Source organism: Taudactylus pleione, unplaced genomic scaffold (genome assembly GCF_031769625.1).
Source record: "Taudactylus pleione unplaced genomic scaffold, aTauple2 ptg000021l, whole genome shotgun sequence".
In the NCBI taxonomy this organism is placed as follows: Eukaryota; Metazoa; Chordata; class Amphibia; order Anura; family Myobatrachidae; genus Taudactylus; species Taudactylus pleione.
Genome location: NW_028284423.1, coordinates 8,627,463 through 8,647,464, shown reverse-complemented (window position 1 = coordinate 8,647,464; position 20,002 = coordinate 8,627,463). Strand labels below are relative to the sequence as shown.

General features: G+C 44.3%; 1 protein-coding gene across 2 annotated transcripts in view; it reads right to left on the bottom strand.

The window, feature by feature from the left end:
- ZNF827 (zinc finger protein 827) overlaps positions 1-20,002 on the bottom strand; it is a 221,367-nt gene that overhangs the window by 67,967 nt on the left and 133,398 nt on the right. For both annotated transcript variants that reach the window (XM_088448431.1, XM_088448432.1), the window contains exon 5: positions 9,254-9,478. In XM_088448431.1, the coding sequence (XP_088304557.1) occupies positions 9,254-9,478 (225 nt within the window). The remainder of the gene's footprint in view (positions 1-9,253; positions 9,479-20,002) is intronic.

Below are 20,002 nucleotides of genomic sequence, written 5' to 3'. Positions count from 1 at the left end.
TGTATGTATGTATCTATCTATCCATCAGTGACGTGCAGTGAGGTCAATGGCTGGAGAGGCACACATGTTTAAAAACACAGTCAAAACTCTGGAGCATGACAGAGAGTATGATAGGGGATGGAGCATGACAGGTGAGGCTAAGCCTCCCCTGCCTACCTTGACTGCAGGTCCCTGGAATGTGTGTAGTTGTGTTTTTTAATTTGCAATTTTCTGTATTATGCTCATTATAGGAGCAACTGTTTTCTATAACAATGTATCCACTGATAGAACAGAAATCCCACCGATTCACAAAATAGTGATTTCTTATGAGATATAATTTTGATATTGAAAGTTTCACATAGTAAAGCATATTATTGCCAGCTTAATTAGAAAATATCCCACATATCCCAATGATGTCCTATGGGCCAAATTATTTAATTAAACTTCAGCCAAAGTGTTTCCAATTGTAACCAACATGGGTCTCCAAACACTAATACAAATTCTTTTAATAAATGGCGGTATCTGCATAGGGTGGGACCACGATGGAATCTGAAGGCAAGGGTGCTGAGCAATTCCATTCCAGTCTTCACAGACCTTTGCTCCAAAGTAGGGGGTGGGTGGATGCAGAGCAAATTTTGCTAAGGGGTCCGACTAGGGCCGGTTCTAGACATTGTGGAGCTCAGGGCGAAAGTTCTCAGTTGCGCCCCCCCCCCCCCAAACAAAAAAACAAAACTTTTTTTAGATGGCGTTCCTCTACGTGTGCTGAAAGCGCAAGCGCTTCCGGAAAGGGGGCGTGTCCTTGCAGAACATCCACAATTCATCACACTGTTGGGCGTGCCCAGCACTTACGAAGGTGCTGGGCTTCCCCCAAGCTCTCCCCTCGTGGTGAATAATTGCCATGTGCAGTAATGCACCTTACACAGTATGTCTTACACAGTAATGCCCTTTATAACACATTATGCCATATGTAGTAAAGCCCTGTATAACACATTATGCCACACGCAGTAATGCTCTTTATAACACATTATGCCACACACAGTAATGGCCTTTATAACATTATGCCACACGCAGTAATGACCTTTATAACACTTTATGCCACACGCAGCAATGCCCTGTATAACACATTATGCCACACGCAGTAATAACCTGTATAACACATTATACCACACGCAGTAATGCTCTGTATAACACATTATGCCACACGCATTAATAACCTGTATAATACATTATGCCACACGCAATAATGTCCTGTATAATACATTGTGCCACACACAGTAATTCCCTTTATAATACATTGTCCCCAATTCGAATTACGCCACACAGAAGTCCCTTATTCATGTCATGACACACAGTGGTGCCCCTTTTACACAATGCCCAAATTAGTTCCCCTTATACACAAGGCCCACAGTAGTAGTGCCCCTAATACAATGCCCACAGTGGTAGTGCCACTTACACAATGACCCCAGTAGTGGTGCCCCCCATGCAGTGCCCTCATTAGTAGTGCCCACAGTAGTAATGTCACCCTATAGCCATGCCCCCCTATAGCCATGCCCTCAGTGGTAATGCCCACTATAGCCATTCCCTCAGCAGTAATGCCCCCTATAGCCATGCCCCCAGTAGTAATGCCCCTTATAGCCATGCCCCCAGTAGTAATGCCCCCTTATAGCATTGCCCCCAGTAGTAATGTCCCCTTATAGCATTGCCCCCAGTAGTAATGTCCCCTTATAGCATTGCCCCCAGTAGTAATGTCCACTATAGCTTTGCCCCCATTAGTAATGCCCCTTATAGCCATGCCCCCAGTAGTAATGCCCCTTATAGCTATGCCCCAGTAGTAATGCCCCCTATAGCCATGCACCCAGTAGTAATGCCCCTTATAGCCATGCCCCTGTAGTAATGCCCCCTAAAGCGATGCCCCCAGTAGTAATGCCCCTTATAGCCATGCCCCCAGTAGTAATGCCCCCCTATAGCATTGCCCCCAGTAGTAATGCCCCCCTATAGCCATGCCCCCAGTGCTGGTGCTTCTGAAAAAAAAAAAAAAATTAAAATACAAACACAATACTTACCTTAAGCCCCGCTCCTGCGTCCTCTGCTGTCCGGTCCAACCGCGGCTCCACCACGTATCTATGGAAGAGACGTTATTACATCATGACGTCCCTCCCATAGTGCTCTCTGCGGGAAGCCGGAGCTCAGGAGTGAGCTCTGGCTTTCAGCTGCCGCTGCAGGGAGGGAGCCAGGTGCCTGCTGATAACAAATATAAGCGGGCGCCTGGCAAATGCAGCCTCCCTGCGGCGGTGGCGGCTAGCGGAGGGGAAAGTGGCGCTGTTTATTTCATTTTTTTTGGCTCTCTCCTGGGGACTCAGTGGTGCCCTCTAGGGGACGGCGGTCCGGGCGACGGCCCTGTTAGCCCGCACCTAGAATTGCCACTGGGTCCGACCAGGCCCTGTTGTTCCCCTGCTTTATTTACATCAGAAGTTTCCATTAATGGACATGTCACAAAGTGATTGGGTATGTGTGTTTTTTTTGTATTTATTTCTTTTTTTAAATACCTGTTGTTAGCTTGGAAGTTAAAAGCAACAACTTGTCATTTTATCATCCTTTGTAACATTTGCCTGCTGTCACTACTGACTGGGGCCTTTGATGCCTAGGGTAAATGTGCATTCTCTATATATAAATAAATATGCGTAAACACTAATTTACTGTAGGCAGCATTTCAGAATACTATACTGCTCCACTACCTAATTTAATAACATGTAAGCTAAGAAACAAATTCTTTTCATTTGAAAATAATAAATGCAGGGGTAACAATAGAGGCACAGCCTGCTGCTCCACTTTCCTACAAATGTTGTAATTTTCCTTTCTTGTTAGAAATGACAGTGTAATCGGTACATTGCAACAGACAACAAGAAATGATACAGGACTAAAAAGCTGGGATGCATTAACATACACTGAGTCACAGTCCTCTTATGACCTACATTTCCCACAATGCTAAGCAACAGCAGGACTAGGCCATTACCAATATATTTGTAAACTTTAAAAAAAAAAAAAAAAAACAACTGAAGATAATTAATCATTTTCAACAACCCGAATGCAAATGATTGTCTTAGTCTAGGTTCATTGGCTAAAGCTTGCAAGCAATCTACAGTTAATGTTCCATTGAATAGACGACAGACAGGACCATGCAACGTGCATGTGTCACCAGAACAAATGCTCTAAATGTCAGATAGCTAAATCTTGCAAGGAGGAGGATCAGAATGCAGCACTGTAGAAGAAAAGAAAGCAAAGAAAAACATGAGGCCATTATGCTTTGTTTCAAAGGTGAACACTGCTCCAGTCTGTGCAAAATGTCGAACCACTGCCAGACACTAGGATAGAGGAATTTGCTTCAAACATCTCTAAATAGAAAGTTCAGCACCAGTTCATAGGAGGCGAAAATTCTTTATTGTTCAGTAGCTCACAATTATACGCCAGCACAAGTCACTTGTAGTGTTGCGTGTGTCTTTATAGAGCCGCTTCTAACAAGCCACGGCTACGGTAATATAAATGATTCATCTTTAACAACAGGGTGATCATTTTTTGTGGAGGGTTTAGCTGACCTTTCTGGGCTATTTATATTTTCCCAGACAAGTTAGTAAAGTTCATCATTTTCTAGAGCTAAAATGTCCATGTTTGTCCACTCTGATCCAATGGGCAGCCTGCCCACAGGAAACAGGCTCGTTTGGATCATTGGGTTTTATAAGTTCTCTACTCCATTAAATGTATTATTAGATTATAGCCATCAATTTGTAGCACACAAACCACCCAGTAAAGGAATTACCAGTTTTATAAAATGTACTTCATTTGTATATAAAAAAAGAAGTGGAACTGTGATAAAAAATAAAGAAGGGGAACTCAAATAACTATGACACATGCAGGGTGCATTAAAAATTATCTTTACACAGTCAAAAGACTATAGAGACAAAAGAAGTGTCGGAATTGCATTCCAGCACAAGTCCAGCTACTACGCCAAAATATTATGGGGTAAATTTACTAAGATTCGAGTTTGGTTGAGATTGCAATCTCGGGTGAATTTAGGCATGTTTTTCATCTCGCAAATTAACTAACGACAAACTCGTGTGAGTTTGGGAGAGAGTTCTAATATTTCACTGTAAAACTTGGGTGAGGTTGCAAACTGCAATAAACTCACCTTCGGCCAAACTCAGAAGTACTTTTCATGAAATAGATGCAACTCTGGAATTTACCAAGAATTGAGATTACAATCTCAGGTGAGATTGTAGCAAACTCACTGATAAATTAAAGTTTCAAACACTCCACCTCCTGAGCTGCGAGTTTGGCAGAAACATACACAGATCAGTGTGATTTGTGTATGTTTCTGCCTGTATACCTAATCTAAAGTGTTTTATTTTTAAAAAAAATGACGTAGACTCCCCCTCCCAAAAGACATAACCAGCCCCAGGCTGCTCAGCCAGTACTGGTTCCTAAAATTACGGGAAAAAAAACAAGTAGGGTTCCCCTGTAATTTAGGAATCAGCAACTGTCTGCAGGGCCAGTCCTGGTTTTAAATATAGGGGGGAAAAAATGTGTAGGGGTCCCCCTATATTTAAAATCAGCAGTGGACCCAAACCGACCGGGGTGTAATGCCACAGCCAGAAGACCCTATCACCGGGTCTCCACGGCCAAAGCATTCACACCCCAAGCTGGTCAGCCCAAGCCGGGGATCTCAGGGGAGGTGGGGACACCCCCCAAGAAGCGGTCCCCCCTCTCCCAAAACCCTAGGCTTAGTCTGAAGCCTGGGGCTCTTCCCCGCGTCCCTGGGCTGTGGGTACGGGAGTAATAATGGTGGAAATCGTTCAAAACTATTTGCATGTGGCCGGCACCTGTACCCCCACTGTAAAATTAAAAGTTAAATAACCACAGTACACACACCGTATACAGTATAACTTTAATACATACACCTATCCCACTCACACATACTTACCTGCTGCCAGCTGTTCACGTCCACTTCTCCATGTAGAATCCAATGGGGGTATCTGGAATAAAGATCCCATACTCCGTAGCATCCCCATACTTGGCAAAATAAAAAAAAGAGTGACACATACTTACACTACGCGAACTGACAGATGATCGCCTTCATGTGTATTTCCCACGGGCCACTAGCCAATCAGCGACCCCTCATTGGCTGGTTACACGTGGGTCCCAGCCAATGAGCGGCCGCTGATTGGCTGGCGCGTCCGGCTTCTGACAGTTTACATGTGGGGTGTCCCATCAGAAGCCGGGTAGCCGTCTATGTGATAACACATAGGCGGCTACAGTCTGCTGTGCTCGGGACTTACCGGGGATGCTACGGAGAACAGCGGAGGTGAGTATATGATCTTTGTTCATAGGTACTCATTGGAATTCTACTGGACAAGGGGAAAGAACAGCTGGCAGCAGGTAAGTATGTGTGAGTGAGGTAGATGTATGGAATAAAGTTATACTTTAGACGGTGTGTGTGTACTGTGTTTTTTTAACAAAATTATTTTACAGTGGGGGTACAGCTGCCGGCCGCCTGCTGGCACTTGCAGTTCCACAAGTGCCAAAGGGTAGGCATGCTGACACCTGTAGTTCCATGGTAAAATACAATAGTTTTTCTATATTTACAATACTATTACCCCCGTACCCACCGCTTCAGGGGTGCTCTACATGTTTATTTCCCCGTAAGTTTAGGAACCAGGACTGGCTGAGCAGCCTGGGGCTGGTTATGCTTTTGGGGGGGGAACCCTAAGTCATTTTTTTAAAGAGATTTAACCGTTCTTTTACAGGTAGACCACACAAGCAGCCTACAGATATCTCCGTGATATATGCAGGCTGCTTGTTCGGGAGAGTTAAGAGAGAAGACACTGCAATTTCGAGTAATCTCCTTCAAAACTTGCTACTTGGGGGAGATATCTCGACCTGCTTCACCATCGTCCAACTCACTTTCTAATTTACTAAGAAGTGAGTTTAGCTGAGAGTTTAAAATACGGAAAACTCACCCGAGTTTCGGCGATGCTAATCAGGGTTTAAAAAAAAGCAAACTCGATCAGACTCGAATCTTAGTAAATGTATCCCTAAGCGTCATTGCAGCTGTAACTATGTCCCTCTAGCTGCCTTCAGCCATATGAATCTGCATATTTCTTCTCTGGTTCCGAATATTCAAGCATGGTAAAACAGCTATCATCCAGTTCACTCCTTAGGTTGCATTCATTTGGAATACACTTTACTTGCAATGCAGTAACATGTGTTCGGCAGCAGTAGCATACTGCATGTTCTGTGCTTTGCAATATGAACACTGGGCCTGATTCAGAGCCGCGTGTAAGCGGCCGCTTGTTCGCTCCGAGTGATGTTCGCACAACTGCGCATGCATATGGGTTGTAATACGCATGCGCGAACCAGTCATTGCGGTCGGAAATTGTGTGCTCGCAAAATAGCGAATGCCTGCTAATTTGAGTGACAGAATGAGGCGTTTGTGGGTGGTAACAGGGGAAGGTGCTTGAAAACGGGGAGTGGAGATCCGAACGCAGGCGTGCCAAAAGGTCAAAACGGGCATTTTAAGGGTGTGCATAATTAACAAAGCAGCGTCATCAACCACGTCACTTGGTTGTTTCTTAGCCTGAACTGTTCGCATGATTGCGGTAGGAAAATCCTACCACAAGCACTGCGAGCAGTTCAGATGCCTTTCGATGTACTCGATTAATCAAATAAATAGCGGAGATGACATAGGATGCGAGCGGCCAGGGGGCGTCTTTACAAAATAGCGAGCGCATATTTCGTTCGCTCGCTGAGACATAGAGGCGTCAACACACCGCAAAGAGCGAGCGCTCAATTTAAATAGCCGGACCATTTTTCTGAACGAGCGAGCGCAAATAGCGTCCGGCTCTGAATCAGGCCCACTGTTCCGTGAGAAGACTCAAGCCTTGGAGAGAGAAAGTAACAACCACTCAGCTTCTGTCATTTTTCAAACACAGCCTGTAAAATGGCAGTTAGAAGCCAATTGGTTGGTACTTTATCTCTCTCCAAGGTTTGATACATCTCTCCCACAATGAGCTAATGGCATTGGCTAAAGAGAAACATTTGACTATATTTTACTATTTGTAGATCAGAAATGTCCACACTGCTGTGAAGGCATGAGGCTGCACATGTGGTAAAAGTCATAATTACAACAAAGAGCGAGCACATCCAAAAGCACAGAGAACATAACACCCAGGGGCATGGAGGGGGGTGGGTGGGTACTAATTACCCAGGCTTGCTGGAGGGGCACAGGTCTGATGCCGACCCCCCTCCTCCCTGTTAACTGAGCAGTCCAGCACATGCTGCTGTGTGCTGGGATGCAAAGGGAGACTGCTTACTGCCTGTGGGGGGGGGCTATCATCATGATCATGCCCCCCCCTGGATATGCGCTGGGCTGAAGGGCTCACAGAGCCCCCCCTCCCCAGCGTGCAGTGCCACGAACAATGGGTTTTTATTTTTTTCTTCTAAAGGGGGCGTGGCCACGCCTCCTGTGATTAGGCCACTCCCCTTCACCAGGGCCCAGCAAGGCTCTTGGCAGCCCTGATAACACCTATGCACATTGGATGTCTGCTTACAGAAAGGGCCATGAATGGACATGATCATTGTTGATGTTTTCTCCATCGCTGGTTGCAAGGTATGATATAGTTAACAGAAGCTGACAAAACTATACTACCATACTACAAAAAAAAAAAAATACAAGCAGTGTATTCCCAGAAAAAGAACTTCAGGCAAGAATCTAATAAGGCCTTGTCCAGTTGAACACAAGGTACGCTAAGGGCCTGCTTCAGAGGTGCACACAATCCCCATGTTTCCGTAGTTACAATTATTTGCTACTGCGCAATAATTTCAGAAAACCCCTACACAGAGAGTATGCACAAAGAAGCTGTTGCAAACAGGACAGACAGTATCAGAAATGGGCGCCAAGTGATGGGTGTTCCTGGGCGGTGACTGGCAGGTGGCCTGAAGTGAACGCAAAAAAAGTCTGTCACATGGGCGTATTCTTTCAAAGCATCTGCATTCTCAGACGAAGAACGGCAGCGGGTATATTCAGATGGAGAAACTGCAGCTGTTGTGATGGTGCGTTGATGGTGGCTTCTAAAGAATCACCAGTGGTATTATAGCAGAATACCACCAATTTATTACAGAAGTAAATAACCCATATCCCTTTATACACGGGCCTGACAAGGCTCTTGGCTGGCATGGATATATATGCCCCGGATTTTTAACTTCTGCCTGGTACACAGCAGCTGATTAGCAGCCTTCATTGTCAGACCACCTGTGAGAGGCTGATAAAGGGTATGGCAGTCGCCCACAACCTGGGGAGTAGTCTGACAGACCTGTTGAGAGACACTGCTTGGGTTTATGCAAGTGCTATATTTAAATGTTTTATGTGAGTTGCAGAGACATCACTGGGTCTGGTGACACCTGGTGCGCACTCAGGATAGGTCCATGGCCAGGAAACTCTCCAGACCTTGATCCCATTGAGAACTTGTGGCCAATCCTCAAGAGGCGGGTGGACAAACAAAAACCCACAAATTCTGACAAACTCCAAGCATCGATTAGGCAAGAATGGGCGGCAATCAGTCAGTATGTGGCCCAGAAGTTGAGTGACAGCATTCCAGGGCGAATTGCAGAAGTCTTGAAATAGAAGGGTCAACACTGCAAATATTGACACTTTGCATAAACTTAATGTAATTGTCAATAAAAGCCTTTGACACATATTAAATGCTTGTAATTTTACTTCAGTATACCATAGTAACATCTGACAAAGAGGTCTAAACACTGAAGCAGCAAACTTTGTAAAAACCAATACTTTTGTCATTCTCAAAACTTTGGCCATGACTGTACACAATGCGCCTATACTTGATAAAGAAAAGTACAAAGAAAACAGCATTTATAACAAAGCTACAAAAATGGAAAATCCTACCCATGCATGTAGTAATAATATAGTAGTAATAATAATAATAATAGTACTAAATATAGCAATAATAATAATTCCCCATGGTCTGTTTCATTATGTATGCCAGAGTTTTAGCCATGCTAAATTACATTTTGATTTCTGTCATGTTTACAGTAATTTTGTATAGTTCTAGATTCATTTTGTGTAACTTATTATTTGGTTTGAAAAATTAGACAAGTACTGCCAACAGCATGAATGATACAAGTGTAGCTAAGTTACAATGAGAATCAACCCTAATGCAGACTCAGTATTATGTAGACTGCTGTTAATTGCACATAAATTAATTACCAGAAAGTTTCATGAGAAGCTCAGATGCTGCCTTGATGGAGATATCCTGCGTCAGCAAGTTTGGCTGTGTTTCCTTGGCTTTATCTGGCGTGCTTGAGAGGTGTGTGTTGCATTCATGGCTGTAGGTGTAAGTAGACTGTGGGGACAAGGAGTTGCTAAGCTCTCCATCATTGGGTTCCTCTTTCACTTTAACTGTAAGAGTCAGAGGCTCCTTCTGATTTGCAGCTGTGAACAGACAAAATACACCAGGTCACGAAGAGAAAACATGCTACATGGTACAATAAGACTAGAGCAAACTACTGTTAGAATACAAATATAAAGAAAATATTTAACGGATATGATAGTACAGGATGACTTCACAAATGGCTGTGGCAGATATTGGTCTACCTCAAAATGTAATTGGATTCTCTGCCTGGAGCCTTGATTATAACCAAGAGCATCACCCGTACAGCGTAATCTCCCAAGTGCTTTAGAAATAGAGGATAACAGAGGACTTACAGTAGAATATGAAAGCTGGTAATGGTAGGGTTATTGTGGGACCTTTCCAACCAGGGGCCTCCTGAAATCCCTCCTTATACACCTTTCCCATTTCTCTGTCTTTCTATGGTACTCCCAGTTCCCAAGTACTAGCTGACCCAGGCATGTGAAGTCACTACATGTGGCAGAGTGGGACACACAGGAGGGGAATGTCTAATGATGGAGAAGAAATGTTTGCGGGAGGAGCATTTATTTCCTGTACGTTGAACATCCCTAACCTGATCCAAAATGCTCCAAAAATCCAAAACTGTGACTGAGATAATTACATCTTAGCTTCAAATGTACACAAAATTATTAATCATATTGTATAAAATGACCTTCAGGCTATGTGTATATGAAATATGAATGCATTCAGTGAATAAACCATTCTCTGCCTGATTCAGAGGGAGATGGAGGTGCAGTATTAGCTGTGACTACAAATTTATGCTATTACCACAGCCGATGGGGCTTTCTACTGAGAAACCCACCGGCTTCAGCTCCAAACCCCCGAGGTGCGCTGAAAGTTGCACCATCGGGCAGATATCGGCCATACCATCAGACATTAGAAACTATGGTTGCTCAGAGTGTCTGACGGTACATGGCTGTTGGTGCTAGTGGAGCTGTGTATTTCAACGCAAACCATGACACCGGCACGTCCACAGGACGCTGTGGGCGTTACCACAGCAGTGATTCTGGTCTTAAGGTGCAGTTCTAGGCACCCTGCTAGCCAGAGGCAGGGACCGTGGGATAGCGACAGTGCCCCCCAAAGGGCCCTGTGCTCTGTATGGCAGCACCGCTTGCATTCCCCTAGTATCTTTATAAGAATGTATACAATGCATGGATTTATGTTCCTGTAACAAAAATAAAAACAGAAAATGAAATAGGTTCATAAAAGTGAGCGTCCTAATGCTTTTTCAAACAGACTTATTTAATTGTTCATAATCTTGCTACTGAGGCATGCCATAATGTTGTCTCTCTAAATGATGATCTTGTCTGGTACTTCCCTGTAGCCGGGTTATGCTGACAGCTTTTGAGAATGACATCGCTGTATGGGTTTCAGAAAATATGAACATTGGGCAGCAAATGAAGCAGAGATGGATGAAAGAGAGGTATCTCTCCAAACAGAATCACACTAGCTCATAGGAGTATTTGTACACTGCGGGCCTTGGTCACAGGTGTGCGCTAATGTAGCCACAACTGCTTCTTTTTCTGCAGCGCGACTGTGTCTGTCTGCTAATGCTGCAGCTGCTGGGATTCGTACAGAAACGCCCACCGGCTGCAACACTAATCAGCCACTTTGCGTATTAACACACACCATGTATCACACATCGGACGCACCATGGAACACTGCACCGGCCCTATGGAGGTGCACAAGGCCTGTCTGAACATGGTCGCCCAAACCAGTGCTACTTTGGCAAAAGATGCAGTCTCTGACCACCGCACGCCCTTGTCTGGCTAGCCACCCCCTTTACCTCTCAGGAGCGCTCTCTCTGCATCCAAATTAGCTCTGCGGCTTTAGTCGGTAATTATCGGAATGCATATGCATGCACAGTGCGACTCAGATACATGCGCAGATTGAAAACATTGGTTGCTTACATGCATGTCATACTGTACACCTATGAATGAGCACCTGTGTGTGTACCACAGAACAGTACTCCATAGATCACTGTGAGAACTACAGAATCCATACTCACACACTCACACACCAAGCAGCCAAAGATACAGTCTGGTGAGTTCAGGGTTTGCCTCACACTTGAAGCCTGCACTACAAGTACTGACTGTGTGAACCACTGATTACTCTCACTATTGTCAGGTTTATTCATACTGCATTAGTATTTTGGTACAACCACCATGGAGTAATTTAAAGCATTAATTAATTAAATGGCCTAAATATGGGGATGCGCAACGGTTTGTGGTCTGAGGGTCACAATAGTCGACCCAGTAATAATGTAGACACACTAGAATGCCGATATACCAGTTTTTTTTTGCTTATTTTAACCTAATCCCTGGCCATAAAAATAAGCGAAAATAAGTTATGTTGACATTTTGGTGGCGACACATTAAATGTTGTCATTATGAACATTTTAACCGTATCGACATTTTTGAATGTCGACCTAAAGTCAATATCCATATTCTGGTGTTGACATTCTGACCGGATTCCTAATATGAATGACTTTCATGAAGCTGGCGCAAATGTGTACCGATAGTGATGACGAAAACTTTTGTAAGCAGATGAACATGCAACTCTGTATACAGGAGAATATATGCTTTTATTCCGTGCACACAATGTGGAAGCAACTCTGGGTCGAGCCCTAAGTCAGGTGCAAGGTTTTTTTTTCTGTGGAATTAATTCAGATACAGCGGGTAAAATAAGTATTGAACACATCAACATTTTTCTCAGTAATTATATTTGTAATGGGGCTATTGTAATGAAATTTTCACCAAATGTCAGCAACAACCCATGCAATCCACACATACAAAGAAGTCAAACCATAGATGTCCATAAATTATAAGTTATGTGTAATAATTAGGGGTGAGCGGGTTCGGATTTCTGAAATCCGAACCCCCCCGAGCCCCCCCGATCCAAGGCCGATCCGAGTCAGGCTCGACTTTTCCCGCCTGACTCGGATCTGAAATCGAGGCAAAACGTCATCATCCCGCCTTCCGGGTCTCGCGGGTTTTGGATCCTATATAAGGTACCTGCGTCGGCGCCATTTTCTCACTCGGCTGTGGACAGTGAAGAGGGAGGGTGGGAGTTAGGGCTGGCTGGGCTGTGTAGTGTAGTGTAGTGTTGTGCTGCGCTGTGCTGCTGTTGTCCATAGGGGCTGTGTCCACTCCTCCAAAGTCCATAGAGGCTGGCTGGACTGTGTTGTGCAGTCAGTTGTCCATAGGGGCTGTGTCCACTCCAAAGTCCTGTGCAGTGTCCCAGTCCTAAAGGGGTGCTGTTGTGTTGTCCAGGGGGTGCTCTGTCCATCAGGGGTGCTCCCCCCAAGTGCAAAAAAAATAATATTTTTTCTGTGTTTGTGAATTGTGTGCACAGTAGCCGCACGTGCATCAACAAATTAGTGCCAAGCGTGCGCCTGTGTCATAAGTAAAGGGCCGGCTGGCTTGACCGTTAAAGGGTGCTGTAACCCCCAAAGTGCACTCCAAACAAAATAAAAAATATTTTCTGTGTTTGTGAATTGTGTGCATTGTGGGTGCATGTGCATCAACAAAGGAGCAGCGCCAAGCGTGCGCCTGTGTCCCATAAGTAAAAAGCCGGCTGGCTCATTTCTTAAAGGGTGCTGTAACCCCCAAAGTACACTCCAAACAAAAAAAAAATATTTTCTGTGTTTGTGAATTGTGTGCACTGTAGCCGCACGTGCATCAACAAAGTAGTGCCAAGCGTGCACCTGTGTCATAAGTAAAGGGCTGTCTGGCTTGACTGTTAAAGGGTGCTGTAACCCCCAAAGTACACTCCAAACGAAAAAAATATATATTTTATATGTTTGTGAATTGTGTGCACTGTGGCTGCACGTGCATCAACAAAGGAGCAGCGCCAAGCGTGCGCCTAGGTCCCATAAGTAAAAAGCCGGCTGGCTCATTTCTTAAAGGGTGGTGTAACCCACAAAGTGCACTACTCTCCAGCAAAAATAAAAAAATATTTTCTGTGTTTGTGTGCGCCTTAGCCGCACATATATATCAAATCAATATAAATTAAATGGAGGACCAAACTTTCTCCGATAAAAATAAAATAGGGAAAGATCAAGAACCACTTCCTCCTAGTGCTGAAGCTGCTGCCACTAGTCATGACATAGACGATAACATGCCATCAACGTCGTCTGCCAAGGCCGATGCCCAATGTCATAGTAGAGGGCACATACAATCCCAAATGACAAAGTTCAGGAAAATGACCTTAAAAAAAACATTTAAATCATCCGAGGAGAAACGTAAACTTGCCAATATGCCATTTACGACACAGAGTGGCAAGGAACGGCTAAGGTCTTTCCCTATGTTCATGACTAGTGGTTCAGCTTCACATGACGATGGAAGCCCTCATCCCACTAAAAAAAATCAAATGAGTTAACCTGACAAAAGCACAGTGAAGAACTGTGCGTTCTAAGAAGATATCACAAATCCCCAAGGAGAGTCCAAGTGTGGTGGCGGTTGCGATGCCTGACCTTCCCAGCACTGGACGGGAAGAGGTGGCTCTTTCCACCATTTGCACGCCCCCTGCAAGTGCTGAAAGGAGCACCCACAGTCCACTTGCTGATATGCAAATTGAAGATGTCACTGTTGAAATACAACAGGATGAGGATACTGGTGTAGCTGGCGCTGAGGAGGAAGTTGGCGAGGAGGATTCTGATGGTGATGTGGTTTGTTTAAATCAGGCTCCGGGGGAGACAGTTGTTGTCCGTGGGATGAAAAAGCCTTGTCCGTGGGATGAAAAAGCCCATCACGGTCATGCCTGGGCAGAAGACCAAACACTCCACCTCTTTGGTCTGGCAATATTTCTATCCAAATCCGGACAACAACTGTCTTGCCATATGTACCATATGTAAAGGTGAAATAAGTAGGGGTAGGGACGTTAGCCACCTAGGAACATCCTCCTTTATACGGCACCTGCAGCACGTTCATAAAAAGTTACTGCCAAGTTCAAAAACTTTGGCTAAGACCGTAAGCAGTCCAGGGACACCTAAGTCCCGTTGTCCTGTTGTATCCAAGTGCCTGCAAACCACACCATCAACTCCCTCCTCGTCAATTTCCTCCTTAGTCAGGATCGGAAGTAGTCCTGCAGGCCATGTCTCTGGCATGACCGACTCTCCTATTCGGGATTCCTCTGGAGGATCCTGCATTGCTACGCCTACTGCTCTGGTCAGAGTGTTCGGCTCTGAATCAGGCCCATAGTCTGGTCAGATGAGACCAAATTTTAACTCTTTGGATGCCATAATACACACCATGTTTTGAGGATAAATGACATACTTCATGTGACTGAAGGAAGGATGAATGGAAAAATGTACTGAGATATTCTTGATAAACATCTGCTGCCATCTACCAGGAAGCTGAAGATGAAATGAGGGTGGACATTTCAGCAAGACAATGATCCCAAACACACAGCCAAAGACAGTCTCAATTGGTTTCAGAGAAAGAAAATAAAGCTGCTAGAATGGCTCAGCCAATCACTTGACTTGAATCCAATTGAAAATCTATGGAAAGGACTAAAGATCAGAAGGCCTGATTCAGAGGCGCTCGCAAAAAGCGAGCGCTCGCTCAGAATCAGGGCAGGCGCTGTTTTTTTTAGGAACGGCCTCCTGGCCGCTCGCATAGCTGTGGGTGACCACCCACAGCTATAGCGAGCGGCCATGATGATGGTCGTGGTGGTCTTGACCATCGGGCTTGCGTCGAGACCCTTGTGGTAGGGTCTCGTTCATCGCAAGCCCCAGAGAGCTTTCAGCTCTAACAGAGCCGGAAGCTCTCCACTGACATCACTCATGATGTCAGTGGGGCCGCCCCCAAACGGCAAGCGTTCCCTCGGGAACGCCTCCGTTTGGGCAGCCATCCCCCCGGCCCGCCCACCAAATGGGGCGAGCTGTCACTCAACAGCGACAGCTCGCCCCCTTTGGTGCGAGACCCGGGTCTTGCGCATGCGCACGATGGAGCCGGCTACGTCGTGCGCATCCACTGTGGGCCACCATCGACCCGGTTGCGAGCGCTCAGCGCTTGTGACCGGGTTTGAATCAGGCCCAGAGTTCATAGAAGAGTCCCACAGAATCTTCAAGATTTGAAGAATGGGCCAAAATCACACCGAGCAATGCAAGCGACTAGTTTCTCCATACAGGAGGCATCTGGGAGCTGTCATTACCAATAAAGGCTTTTGTACGAAGTATTAAATAAATTTCAGTAAGTGTGTTCAATGCTTTTTCCCTGTGTCATTTCACATTATTACACATAATTTAATTTACGGACATCTATGGTTTGATTTCTTTGCATGTGTGGACTGCATGGGTTGTTGCTGACATTAATTACAATAGCCCCATTACAAATATATTTACTGAGAAAAATGTTGATGTGTTCAATACTTATTTTACTCGCTGTATATTTAGAAGTACAGTGCTGCAACTAGGATGGCGCTATGTGGAGAGCATAAAGTTGGCCATCAACCATCGATGATTAAAAACCATCAATGATCTATGGCCGATGTTAACTAGTTTTACCATTGATGGCAGATTCCAGATTATTCCTGCCATCGAAAGTAACAGTGGGCCCGTACATGGCTTGTTTTTTTCATTTAGGCTTGCAGCCAGCAGCTTTGCTCTTACTCCAAGTGTGCTGTGCCGGAAATGGGATGGCTCTTCCATCTGCCCACATAGCCAGCAGCATACCTACTGTTGCAGACAAGCCCCTCCCAGCTTCTCACACTGACTGAGCAGCACTGTAGCTGCGGGTGAGCTGGTACTCCAAGCCCCGGGTCGACTGTTCTGAAGTTTGGCGGAGCAGCCGCATTAGGGCTAGCGCAGCGGCAGCCACCAGAGCCGCGCATCTCTTCTGCGCATATGCGGAACTTCGATGGTAGGAACCATCAATGGTACAACATCACATAGTTTTATACCATCGATGGTTCTTGCCGTGTTTACTATCGATGGAAAACATACCGATGGCCTTCCGTAGCATAAAGCCAAGTTGCTTTCTGTGTAGAATGGGAGATATATGGAATGGGGGTAATTGCCAGTCTGTATGGAGGGGACGGAGCTAAAATGATGCGAAAGTGAACCATTTAACCTGATAACATTAGAGCATGCCCCCCGAAGTAGCAAGCTGCATCGTCTATCTGGGCTTCTCCTGGAGAGGAGATGGAAAAAGTCGGTATTGTAAGTATGCTATTACATAGAATAGTGCTAGGATTTTTAGGATGATAATGTCATAATGATAATTTAGTAAATATTTCAGTCCCCAAGTGGATCCAGCAGACAGTAAGCACATCCTGAGCAAGAATATCATTGTGCAGCCTCGGCAAGCCAGGAAAAATGCTGCGCTGTTGCTGATCAAATGAAAAGTCATTGTGACTTGGACACTGTAGATATGGCAAAATTTAAAGGCTAATATGATCTCCTTGGGCTTTGTCCAGAGTAATGTCACACACTGTGTATATTCAATTTACAATAGAAGCCAAGGGTTTAAACACTAAATCGTAATAAAAGTCTCCCTGAACTATTTGAGCCCATGGCTTATAATCATGTTTGGACCATTGTCAGTATTTAATCAAATTGAGCCCGTTCGATCAGCACTTTAATTATTATAACTGTAACAGTAGGTTTAATTTGGAATGGTGGGCAAATAACATAATGACCTCAGAATGTGCAGATTTTATCAGGCCAAGAGAAATATATTTGTTTTGCAAAAGCAATGTCACAATTTTTAAACCACTTTTAGTAGATTTAAAGCTTAATTATGAAAACTATAATAGAAAAGCCTTATGCAGAATAACACAAGTTACAAGAGTACACCACCTGCAACAAATCAATACAAGGTGGGAGTATTGAAAACGAAGAAACCTTGGAGTATATTTCCAACAGAAAAAAAAACAAAATACAGACTTGAGAAAATCTACTTTGTTTTTTTTTAACATAGACATGTATAGAAGCCGACGATTTACTAAGGGATATATTTGCTAAGTGTAGTTTTATAGAAGTGGAGATGTTTCCCATAGCAATCAATCAGATTCTAGTTATTATCTTTTAGAAGGTGCTAGATAGATGATAAGTAGAATCTGCTTTCTTGCTATGGGCAACATCTCCACTTCAAAAAACCCACATTTTAGTAAATATACCCCTAAGCGCATACATACCAACTTCTATTATCTGCTCCCCGGGAGATGCCTGGAGGACAGACACAGCTGGCCACTTTGGAGGGCGGGGCTGGTTTCCTATATCATTAGGCCACGCCCCGGGAAAGTACTGAGTATCGCGGAAGCGTGAGGAGGGGTGGGGCAAAATGATGCGTTTTCACCTCATTTAGCCCCACCCCTCCATACAGAGCCGCGATTCCCGGCAATAATGCCACCATTCATGGCAATTATCTCTCCATCCTGCCCACTTCACTAGGAAGTGGGTGGGATGCAGGAGATTTGGATACTCTTCCGGGCTGCTTGGGCACCCCGAAAATTTGTGAGCCTCCCGAAACTTCCAGGAGAGTAGGTAAGTATGCCTAAGTGACAACTTGCAAACTGACCCGAAACTGTCCTTAAAACAATGGCAAACACGCCTAAACAACAGGCATGCCTGTGGCAGTTGAGTTTGGGTAAAGACCTGCACGGATCACTATGATCTGTGGAGGTTTTGATAGTATAAAACATTTATAAATAGTTGCAAATAATTGGAATAAATAATAATAATAATAACCAGTCCCAAAGTGGTCAGCCCAGGGCTGCAATCCCTAGGGAAGTGGGGACCACCTCCCCCCTAAAAAAAATGGAGTTCCCCTCTCCAAGTACAGCGAGCCCAGGAACCCTATGCCATTTTCCCCCTTATTTTCCAATATCAGCCTAGTCTCAGAGGTCTGCGGATGGTTATGGATTGGGGGAAAGGGGGGTCCCCACACTTTTATTTCCTCTATTTTTAACCATTTCTAAACATTTCTAAGCCTACGAAGTCTGCACAGATAATTGTGATCTGTTCAGGGCTTCACCTCAGCAGCAGATTGATGGTGAGTTTGGCATCAGAGCTGTTGTGATATAGGGGTTTGAAATCCGACAGGTATTGACGTTGGATTTTGACTTTCAAAATGATGGTGTTTTTTAGACTGCAATCCGCCGTTTATACCAGTCGATATGATTCCTGAACTGAAACACAATTATTGAATGCGTTTATAGACGGTATCATGCAATAAATGCCAACATAAGAAACTAATATGTTATTAGTGAAACACTTTTAAAAAAACAAAACAAAACTTAGGATTCGTGTCTATACCATGCAGAAAATCACACAGCAAACTGCATACAATCCTAACTGCAACCTCCCTCCTCCTATCTCCTTGATCTCACACTTATATACTCTATCCCCTCCCTACTCACTGCAGCCTACTGATGGCTATTTCCTAGTATCTAAGCAATTACACTGTACAACAAATTAATACTTTTAATTTGTTTCCTTTCTAAAAATAGTCATACATTACTAAATTGAGGTCAAGAAAAACTAAAATGATTTCAGAATGTTTTTACTAGCTCTATTTTGAGCTACACTACTTGCACTATACTGTATGTACATTAGTAATATAGTCATAGTGAAAAGCTATTTTAAAATAATCTGATATTTTCTTGATAGAAAATAAATAACAGTTGTTTTAATTCAATCAATCACAAATAAGAACACAAAACGAAACAAACATACAGCATACAAAACAGACATACAGCATACAAAAGCACTATCTAATATAGTGGCCTATTCATGAGGGCGCTTTCTCTTTGCTTGTCGCTTGTACTCCTCTTCTGGGGTATCTCTTGTCACTGTCCAAGAGTAGTGATTCCCTGATATCTTTGTTCCATTGCTGAAATGTCTTGGTGGAATCGCTCACTATGCTTGTCACTCAGTGCACCACAGTTATCTTGTGTGGGTAATCCCGTGAATCGCATATATTTGAATAGGGGAGGGGACAAATAACTGATTCATTTAATTGGGTCATTAGGCCACGCCCCCTCTGCGCGGAACGCAGATTGCTGGTAAGATTCTCTCCATTCTGCCTACTTCACTAGGAATACCCCTACATCGTCATAAATGGGCTATATCTTGGAACTCAGAGCTAACTGAGAGTTTTAAATGTCATATTCATTCTTTGCATGCTGAAATCAATTAGAAGTAACTACTTTCACATCGGAAACATTTTCATTCTAGTGCCCAGAGTCTACTGATTCTGCCGGCCACAGGAGTGAGAGGAGGGGGCCCGTGACGGGGTATGCACACGGGCCTCCTCCTTTCTAAAGACGCCCCTGGGAGCAAATACATCTTTTATGTTTTGGGCATGCAGGGTAAATACTGGTTACTTTTGTATGCAGGTCACAAATACTGAAGAACTTTATTGTATCATTACATTACAATCTAGAGTCCAGTTACAACTCGCTCCTCCTAACTTTAAATCTCTATAATGGGTGCAGGGTGTGCAGTGCACACGGGCCCTTGGGTCCAGGGGGGGCCGCAACCACACACCCATACTTTGTATTACTTACCTCTTCAAAGTCCCTCGTCGGGTCTCTCAGCACTA